The sequence below is a fragment of the Ammospiza caudacuta genome, chromosome 33 (genome assembly GCF_027887145.1).
Source record: "Ammospiza caudacuta isolate bAmmCau1 chromosome 33, bAmmCau1.pri, whole genome shotgun sequence".
NCBI classification, from domain to species: Eukaryota; Metazoa; Chordata; class Aves; order Passeriformes; family Passerellidae; genus Ammospiza; species Ammospiza caudacuta.
Genome location: NC_080625.1, coordinates 922,906 through 932,260, shown reverse-complemented (window position 1 = coordinate 932,260; position 9,355 = coordinate 922,906). Strand labels below are relative to the sequence as shown.

General features: G+C 63.9%; 1 protein-coding gene across 1 annotated transcript; it reads right to left on the bottom strand.

Annotated features, from left to right (window-relative positions):
- Positions 1-1,266: 1,266 nt before the first annotated feature.
- On the bottom strand, positions 1,267-8,586 carry LOC131570181 (uncharacterized). Its single transcript, XM_058822526.1, has 6 exons — positions 8,324-8,586; positions 7,111-8,097; positions 5,861-6,862; positions 4,663-5,643; positions 3,240-4,253; positions 1,267-2,798 (listed from the first exon to the last, which is right to left on the bottom strand). The coding sequence occupies exons 1-6, from the start codon at positions 8,336-8,338 to the stop codon at positions 1,851-1,853; spliced, it is 4,947 nt and encodes a 1,648-aa protein (XP_058678509.1). The 5' UTR covers positions 8,339-8,586; the 3' UTR covers positions 1,267-1,850.
- Positions 8,587-9,355: the final 769 nt, after the last annotated feature.

Below are 9,355 nucleotides of genomic sequence, written 5' to 3'. Positions count from 1 at the left end.
CCCTCTCCCACTCCCCTCGTAGCCTCTGCCACCCTCTGCTGTCCCCTCCAGCACCCCGCGCCAGTCCCCGGGTCCCCTCCCCGTCCCATCGCACCTCTTGGGGCTCCATGGTCACTGGTGACATCTTGGGGACACCTTGGGGACGCTCTGGTGGCGACGGAGCCGCGGGACCAGCGCCGGTCCCGGCCCAGAATCGGCCCCCGGGGACGTCGCCGAGAAAATGGCGGAGCCGCCTCAGAGAGGGTCGGAAAGTGGCTGGACGCCCGCCCTTTCCATGGAAGCCCGAGGATTTGGGCGCTTTGGCTCAATAACAGGGGATTTAGGATCCACAGGCAGTCGATTTAGGCTCCGTCCCGCAATTTCCTGGCGGATTCTGCCGGGCCCGGTCCAAAACAGGTCCCGGTGGCGGCGCCAAGAAAATGGCGGAGCCGCCTCAGGAGGGGCCGGAAAGGGGCTGGGCACCCGCCCTTTCCAGTACCGCCTTTATGCATGGATACCCCAGGATCTGGGCGCTTTGGCTCATTCCCAGGGGACTTAGGATCCATCCCTCGTGGATTTAGGCTCAGTCCCGCCATTTCCAGGCGGATTCCGCCTATCCCGGCTGGATTTAGGCGGGAACGCGGAGCGCTCTGAGGAGCGGGCGGAACTGCCCTCACCCAACATGGCGGCGCGGCTTCGCCCCGGAGACGGGCAGTTTGCGCTGGTTGAGCTTGGGGAGCGCTCCAGGGGACTTTACTGGATGTATTTGGGCGCTTTGGTTGAATGCCAGGGGATTAAGGCTCAACCCCAGGTGATGTAGGCTTCATTCCGCCATTTCCAGGTGCATTCCGCCGTTCCCGGCTGGATTTATGAGGGAACGAGGAGCGCTCTGAGGAGCGGGCGGAACTGCCCTCACCCAAGATGGCGGCGCAGCCTCACCCCAGATCCGGGCAGTTTGCGCTGCTTGAGCCTGGGGAGCGCTCCTGAGGGACGCTGCTCGGTGGATTTAGGCGCTTTGGCTCAATCCCAGGAGATTTAGGATCCAGCCCCAGTTGATTCAGGCTCCGTCCCGCCATTTCCAGGCGGATTCCGCCGTTCCCGGCTGGATTTATGAGGGACCGCGGAGCGCTCTGAGGAGCGGGCGGAACTGCCCTCACCCAAGATGGCGGCGCGGCTTCAGGGAAAGAGCGGGCGCTGTCCTGGTTCTCTTCAGAGGCGCCAGGGGTGTGAAAAACGCCAATCACTTGTTTTTAAAATTTTAAAAATTTAATAGTAACAAAATGGCTATAAAAATAGTAATATAAATGCAGTAATAATAATTTGGACAATTTGAATTCATACAAAATGAGACAACAAATACAAAGAGTTACGGATGTCCAGGTACCTTTGTCAGGGCAGCACGAGCCTGAAAAAGGACACCCGTTAAAAGAGGATTAACCGTTAATAGCAATACCCTGTTGCATATTCATACACGTCTTACATGATGCATCAATTCCATTCAAACACAGGATTCTGTCTGGTCATCATCAACTTCTTCCTCTGAATCCTAACAGCGCCTTTGAGGCGGGAAGAAGTTCATTTCTCCTGATAGCAGGGCAATGAATTCTTTTTCTCTGAAAGATTCAGGTGTCCTGTGGCTGCTATCTCACTGGGAGACCTTTCTTTAAAAAAAGTATCCTACATAGCATCGTTTCTATTATAACATTGTCTTATAACCTAAAATTATATGTAAGGCACTACTTAAGGGAATTAATACAGTGTTACTTCCTAACACAAAACATATAACATTCATTTTAATATTTGCGAAAAGCCAATCATAAAATAAACGCATTTTTTATAACTGCCATTGTGATGTCACGGCAGCGACATCATCATCCCTGCAGCAGATTTCGGATTTCCTCAGCGGCTCTTTGGCACCACTCGTCCACCTCATGGGCACTGGGCCTGGCATGGCCACCCTTGCTATAGAAATTGAGGATATCATCAATTATCCCCAGCAGGTGACCCTTGGCCAGGCGGGCGTTGGCCTCCCACAGCCGCTCGGCCACGGCCACCTTGGCCACCAAGTCCTCGGGGATAGTGGGGGACCCCTCATTCGTCCCCTGCAGGGCGGCCCTGGTGTCCCTGAGCAGGCGCTGCAGCTCCCGGGGGAACGCGGTGCCTTTGCGACACGCGGCCACCAAGCGCTGCAGCAGCCCCAGGGCCGCCCACAGCCGCTGTCTCACCCTTCTTGCCTCGCTGGCAGCCACCATGGCCTCTTCCCTCACCGGGGACTGAGGCCTGGCCGCACCCTCAGCCCCCTCCTCCCCACCCAGGGCCTGAGCCAGCTCCCCCGTGCGTTCCAGAGCTGTCCCATCACGGGCAGCCTGGGCCTGCAGCTCCCTGCCCTGGCTGGTGGCGGTGCCCGCCCTGTCGGCCGCCTTGGTGGCCAAATCCCTGCAGGTGTCACGGAGCTCGGTGGCCTTCCTGACCAGCTGGGCCCAGCTGGCCACAAGCGCAGCCACCAACCCCTGCCACTCGCCGGCCATTGTCACACGGAGCCAGGTGATCCGTGGGGTGCTCCTGTAGGCGGCCAGGGCCTGGCTCAGGGAGGTGACACCGCCATCACGATCTTCGGTGACAATGTGGCGCCTCCAGGTGTCTTCAATGCAGTACCGGGTGTCCCACAGCTCCATGGTGAATTCCTTCAGGCCCCTGTGCAGGCGCCCTGGGGACTCGAGCAGCAGCGTCTCCTCCTCCTCCAACGTGGGCAGGGTGGCCAGCACCTTGCCCAGGGTGGCCACCACGGTGACCTGTGGCTGCAGCATGGCCGGGGACAGCTGGGGAGGGGACAGCAAAGGTGTCAGGGACCTGGTGGCACTTGTGGCCTCCTGGGGTGGCACCCTGCCTCTGAGGGGTCCCAGTTTGTCCCCTCCATCTTTCTGTCAGGCTCTTGTTCCCTCTGCCACCCCCTGCCCCTCCCCTCATAGCCCCTCCCACCCCCTGCCCCCAATGCTGTCCCCTCTGCCACACCCGCCAGCCCCCCATGTCCCCTCCCCACCGCGTACCCCCCATCCCCCTCTGCCCCCTTACCCCTTTTCCCTCCACTCATCTGTCACCTCCCCCCCTCCTGCCACTCCCTGCTGTCCCCTCCCTCCATCCCTGTGTTCCCTCCATCCCCAACAATTGCCCCTTCCCCCTCAGGGTCCCCTCAGTCCCCCTCTCCTCCCCCAGCTCCTGTCCCCCCTCGCCCGTTGAACCTCTTGGGGTTCCACACTCACTGGGGACACCTCGGGGACGCTCTGGGGACACTCTGGGGGTCGAAGGAGCCTTGGGATGTCCTCCGTGGCTCTTTGGCACCACTCTTTGGCCACCTCACAGGGGCTGTCGGGACCACCATCGAACAAGAACTTGATGGTGTCTGGAACTGCCCCCAGCAGGTGACCCTTGGCCAGGCGGGCGTTGGCCTCCCACAGCTGCTCGGCCTCGGCCACCTTGGCCACCAAGCCCTCGGGGACTTTGGGGGACGCCTCATTTGTGCCCTCCACGGTGGTCTTGATTTTCCCAACCCTGCGCTGCAGCTCCCGGGGGAACGCGGCGGCTTCGTCACACGCGGCCACCAAGCGCTGCAGCAGCCCCAGGGCTGCGTCCAGCCGCTGTGTCACCACGGTGGCCCTCGTTGCCTCGCTGGCAGCCACCATGGCATCTCTCCTCACCTGGGCTCCGTGCCCGGCCACCACCTCGGCCCCCTCCTCCCCGCCCAGGGCCTGACCCAGCCCCACCATGTTTCCCTGAGCTGTCCCATCACGGGCACCCTTCTCCTGCAGCTCCCTGGCCCGGGTGGCGATGGTGGCCGCCTTGGTGGCCGCCTCAGTGGCCACCTCCCTGCAGGTGCTGTGGAGCTTGGTGGCCCTCCTGGCCAGCTGGGCCCATCTCTCCACAAGCACAGCCACCGACCGCTGCCACTTCCCTGCTGCCATTGTCACATGGTGCCAGGCGGTCCATTCGGTGCTCTGGTAGGCAGCCAGGGCCTGGCTGAGGGAGATGAGATGGTCGCCATCGTCACAGGTGGGAGGGTTGTCATCATCATTGTCGGTGACATTGCGGTGCCACCAGGCGTCATCAACACAGTACAGGGTGACAAGGAGGTTCTCAGTGAAGTCCACCAGGTCCCAGTAGAGGCTCACTGCAGACACGGGCAGCGGAATCTCCTTGTCCTGCCTGGGCAGGGTGTCCAGCAGCTCGCCCAGGGTGGCCACCACGGTGACCTGTGCCTGCAGCAGGGCTGAGCACCGCTGAGGAGGAGACAGGGGAGGTGTCAGAGACCTGGTGGCATTACGGCCTGCTGGGCTGTTCCCCATCCACTGAGGTGTCCCTTTTGTCCCCTCCGTCCCTTTGTCAGCCTCTTGTTCCCTCTCTGCCCCCCTGTCCACCCCCTCATAGCCCGTTCCACCCAGCGCTCCCACTGCTGCCCATTCTGCCACTCCCCCCAGCCCCCGTGTCCCTTCTCCCCCCACGTGTCCCCTCATCCCCCCTTTCCCCTCCACCCCTCTGTCACCTTCCCCCTTCCTGCCACTCCCTCCTGTCCCCTTTGTCACCCCCTGTCCCCTCCCGCCAGCCTTCCTGTGTCCCCTCCATTCCCCCATTGCCACCCCTTCCACCCCAGTGTCCCCTCTGTCCCCCTCTCCCCCGCCCCTGTCGCACCTCTTGGAGCTCCGTGCTCACTGGGGACACCTTGGGGATGGTTTGGACGTTCTCTGGGGGTCCAAGGAGATTTGGGATGTCCTTGGTGGCTCTTTGGCACCGCTTGGTCACCCCGCAGACGCTGGGGCCGGTGGGACCACAGGTGAAATGGACGCCGATGATGTCTCCAAGTGTCCCCAGCAGGTGATCCTCGGCCAGGCGGGCGTTGGCCTCCCACAGCCGCTCGGCCACGGCCACCTTGGCCACCAAGTCCTCAGGGACATCGGGGGAAGCTTCATTTGTCCCCTCCAGGGCGGCCTCGATGTCCCCAAGCCTGCGCTGCAGCTCCCGGGGGAACGCGGTGGCTTTGTCACACGCGGCCACCAAGCGCTGCAGCAGCCCCAGGGCCGCCTCCAGCTGCTGTGTCACCGTGGTGGCCCTCGTCGCCTCGCTGGCAGCCACCACGGCCTTTCTCCTGAACTTGCCCTCCCAGCCCAGGGCCTGATCCAGCTCCACCACGTTTTCCTGAGCTGTGCCATAAAGTGCAACCCAGGCCTTCAGACCCCTGGCGCGGGCGGCGGTGGTGGCCGCTCTTTTGGCCGCTTCAGAGGCCACCTTCCTGTAGATGTCACGGAGCTCGCTGGCCTTCCTGGCCACCTGGGCCCAGCTCTGCTCGAGCGTATCCACTGACTGGTGCCACTCGCTGGCGGCCGTTGTCACACGCTTCCGGGGTGTCCCTGGGGTGCTCTTGTAGGCGGCCAGAGCCCGGCTCAGGGAGGTGACAGGGTCACCGTCATCGGAGGTGACATTGTGGCGCCTGCAGGTGTCATCAATACAGCTCATGGTGGCCCAGAGGTCATTGGTGAATTCCTCCAGATCCCAGTACGGGCACCCTGGGGACATCAACACCAGCATCTCCTCGTCCCGCCTGGGCAGGGTGTCCAGCAGCTCGCCCAGGGTGGCCACCACGGTGACCTGTGGCTGCAGCAGGGCCAGGAACAGCTGGGGAACGGACAGGGGAGGTGTCAGGGACCTGGTGGCACTTGCGGCCTCCTGGGGTGGCCCCCAGCCCCCAAGAGGTCTCCTTTATTCCCTCCATCCCTCTGTCAGCCTCTTGTCCCCTCTGCCACCGCCCTGCCGCCACTGCTGTCCCTCTGCCACCCCCGTCCATCCTCTGTGTCCCTCGCATGTCCCTCTTTCCCCCCTTGCCCTGTCGCACCTCTTGGAGCTCCTTGCTCAGTGGGAACGCCTTGGGGACACCTTGGGGACGCTCTCGGGGTCGAAGGAGCCTTGGGATGTCCTTCATGGCTCTTCGGCACCGCTCGTCCACCCCGGTATAGCTATTGTCACCAAAATTGAAACAGAACTTGACGATGTGATCAACTGCCCCCAGCAGGTGATCCTTGCCCAGGCAGGTGGTGGCCTCCCACAGCCACTCGGCCTCGGCCACCTTGGCCACCAAGTCCTCGGGGACTTTGGGGGACGCCTCATTTGTGTCCTCCAGGGCGGTCTCGATGTCCCCAACCCTGCGCTGCAGCTCCCGGGGGAACGCGGTGGCTTCGTCACACGCGGCCACCAAGCGCTCCAGCAGCCCCAGGGCCGCCTCCAGCCGCTGTCTCCTCCTGATGGCCCTGGTTGCCTGGGTGGCCGCCACCGTGGCCTGTTCCCTCACCTGGCCTCCGTGCCCGGCCACCACCTCGGCCCCCTTCTCCCCGCCCAGGGCCTGACCCAGCCCCGCCACGTTTTCCTGCGCTGTCCCATCACGGGCAGCCTTCTCCCGCAGCTTCCTCACTCGGGTGGTGGCGGTGGCCTCCTCAGAGGCCGCCTCAGCGACCACCGCCCTGCAGGCGTCGCGGAGCTTGGCGGCCCTCCTGGCCACCTCATCCCAGCTGTCCGCCAGCACCCACACGGGCCACGCGCGGGCTGTCATCGTCACGTTGCGCCAGGTGGTCCACGGCGTGCTCTCGTAGGCGGCCAGGGCGCGGCTCAGGGAGGTGACGCGGTAAGCGACACTGTCGGGGTCGTAGCAGTGGGACCAGACGCAGTTAGCGCACCGCATGGTTTCCCACAGCTCCCTGGTGAATTTGCTCAGGTCCTCGTGCAGGCACCCCGGGGGCATCAGCAGCAGCAGCATCTCCTCGTCCCGCCTGGGCAGGGTGTCCAGCAGCTCGCCCAGGGTGGACACCACGGTGACCTGTGCCTGCAGCGGGGCCGGGGACAGCTGGGGAACGGACAGGGGAGGTGTCAGGGACATGGTGGCACTTGTGGCCTCCTGGGGTGCCTTCCTTCCCCCAAGGGGTGCCATTGGACCCCTCCGTCCCTTTGTCAGCCTCTTGTCCCTGCTGCCACCCCTGCCACCCCCCCGTCCCCTCCCGCCCCATATCCCCACATCCCCCATTCCCCCGTACCGTGTCCCCTCTGTCGCCTCTCCCTGCTCCCCTGTTGCACCTTACGGAGCTCCACACTCACTTCGGACAACTTCAGGATGCGCTGGGGACGCTCCAGGGGTCGAAGGAGCCTTGAGACGTCCTCCATGGCTATTTGGCACCACTTGTCCACCTCACGGGCACTGGGCCTGGCACGGCCACCCTTGCTATAGTAGTTGAGGATGTCATCAATTATCCCCAGCAGGTGACCCTTGGCCAGGTGGGTGTTGGCCTCCCACAGTGGCTCGGCCTCGGCCACCTTGGCCACCAAGGCATCGGGGACATCGGGGGACGCCTCTAGGGTGGCCTTGATGTCCCCGAGCAGGAACAGCAGCTCCCGAGGGAACGCGGTGGCTTCGACACACGCGGCCACCAAGCGCTCCAGCGGCCACAGGGCCACCTCCAGCTGTTCTCTCACCATGGTTGCCCTTGTTGCCTCCCTGGCAGCCACCCTGGCCCCTTCTCTAACCGGGAATTCAGCCCTGGCCGCCACCTTGGCCCCCTCCTCCCTCCTCCCGCCACCTCGGCCCCCTCCTCCCTGAGCCTGACCCAGCTCCACCATCTGTTCCTCAGACGTCCCATCGCGGACAGCCTTGGCCTGCAGCTCCCTGAGCTCGGCAGTCATTGCCTCAGTGGCCACCTCGCTCCAGGTGTCACGGAGCTCAGAGGCCTTCCTGTTGAGCTGGGCCCACCTGTCCACAAGCACAGACACCACCTGATGCCACTCACGGGCCGCCATTGCCACACGGTCCTGGGTGGTCCGTGGGGTGCTCCTGTAGGCGGCCAGGGCCTGGCTCAGGGAGGTGACACCGCCATCACCATCATCGGTGACAATGCAGCGCTTCCAGGTGTCATCAGTGCAGCGCAGGGTGACCCGCAGCTCCTTGGTGAATTCCTCCAGGCCCCTGTACAGGCGCTTTAGGCACTCGAGCAGCAGCATCTCCTTCTCCTCCCGCCTGGGCAGGGTGTCCAGCAGCTCGCCCAGGGTGGACACCACCCTGACCTGTGCCTGCAGCATGGCCAGGGACAGCTGGGGACGGGACAGCAAAGGTGTCAGGGACCTGGTAGCACTTGTGGCATCCTGAGGTGGCCCCCTGCCCCCGAGGGTTCCCCTTTGTGCCCCTCCCTGGAGGGCTCTGCTGTCCGTCTGTCCCTCCCTCGTTCCCTCTGCCACTTCCCTCGTAGCCTCTGCCACCCTCTGCTGTCCCCTCCAGCACCCCGCGCCAGTCCCCGGTCCCCTCCCCGTCCCATCGCACCTCTTGGGGCTCCATGGTCACTGGTGACACCTTGGGGACACCTTGGGGACGCTCTGGTGGCGAAGGAGCCGCGGGACCAGCGTCGGTGCCGGCCCAGAATCGGCCCTCGGGGACGTCGCCGAGAAAATGGCGGAGCCGCCTCAGAGAGGGTGGGAAAGGGGCTGGACGCCCGCCCTTTCCACGGAAGCCCGAGGATTTAGGCGCTTTGGCTCAATCCAGGGGATTTAGGATCCACCCCCAGTCGATTTAGGCTCCGTCCCACAATTTCCTGGCGGATTCTGACAGGCCCAGTCCAGAACCGTTCTCGGTAGCGGCAACAAGCAAATGACGGAGCCGTCTCAGGAGGGGCCGGAAAGGGGCTGGGCACCCGCCCTTTCCAGTACTGCCCTTATGCATGGATACCCCAGGATTTGGGCGCTTTGGCTCAATCCCAGGAGATTTAGGATCCACCCCCAAGGAACACAGGCTCCGTCTCGCCATTTCCAGGCGGATTCCGCCTATCCCGGCTGGATTTAGGCGGGAACGCGGAGCGCTCTGAGGAGCGGGCGGAACTGCCCTCACCCAAGATGGCGGCGCGGCTTCGCCCCAGAGACGGGCAGTTGGCGCCTGATGAGCTTAGGGAGCGCTCCTGGGGGACTTTACTGGACACATTTGGGCGCTTTGGTTGAATCTCAGTGGATTTAGTCTACATCCCGCCATTTCCAGCCGGATTCCACCGTTCCCGGCTGGATTTAGGAGGGAAGGCGGCGCTGCCTGAGGAGCCCACAGAATTGCCCTTAACAAAGATGGCGGCACAGCCGCCTTCTCATGAATGGCGGCCCAATCCGAAGCCGCGTCTGGCAGAAGTACTGGCGGAACTTAACCCCTCGGCGGCGTCTGCGGTCGCTTCCGGCGGACACGCGGTGCATTGTGGTCCCGGTGGGGCCCAGCGGCGGCGGAGCGGGGCCGGGGCCGAGGCCGCGGGGGGGGGGGCGCGGCCCCGGGGGGGGGCGGGGCGGGAATTTGGGGGCGCCGAGGGAGCCCCGGGACCCC

What these genes read in the sequence shown, in the direction of transcription:
- LOC131570181 (XM_058822526.1), bottom strand. An exon ending in GCATCCTGAAGTTGTCCGAA is followed by an intron (nt 6,863 to 7,110) that starts GTGAGTGTGGAG and finishes TCCGTTCCCCAG; the next exon opens with CTGTCCCCGGCCCCGCTGCA. An exon ending in TGAGCACGGAGCTCCAAGAG is followed by an intron (nt 4,254 to 4,662) that starts GTGCGACAGGGG and finishes TCTCCTCCTCAG; the next exon opens with CGGTGCTCAGCCCTGCTGCA.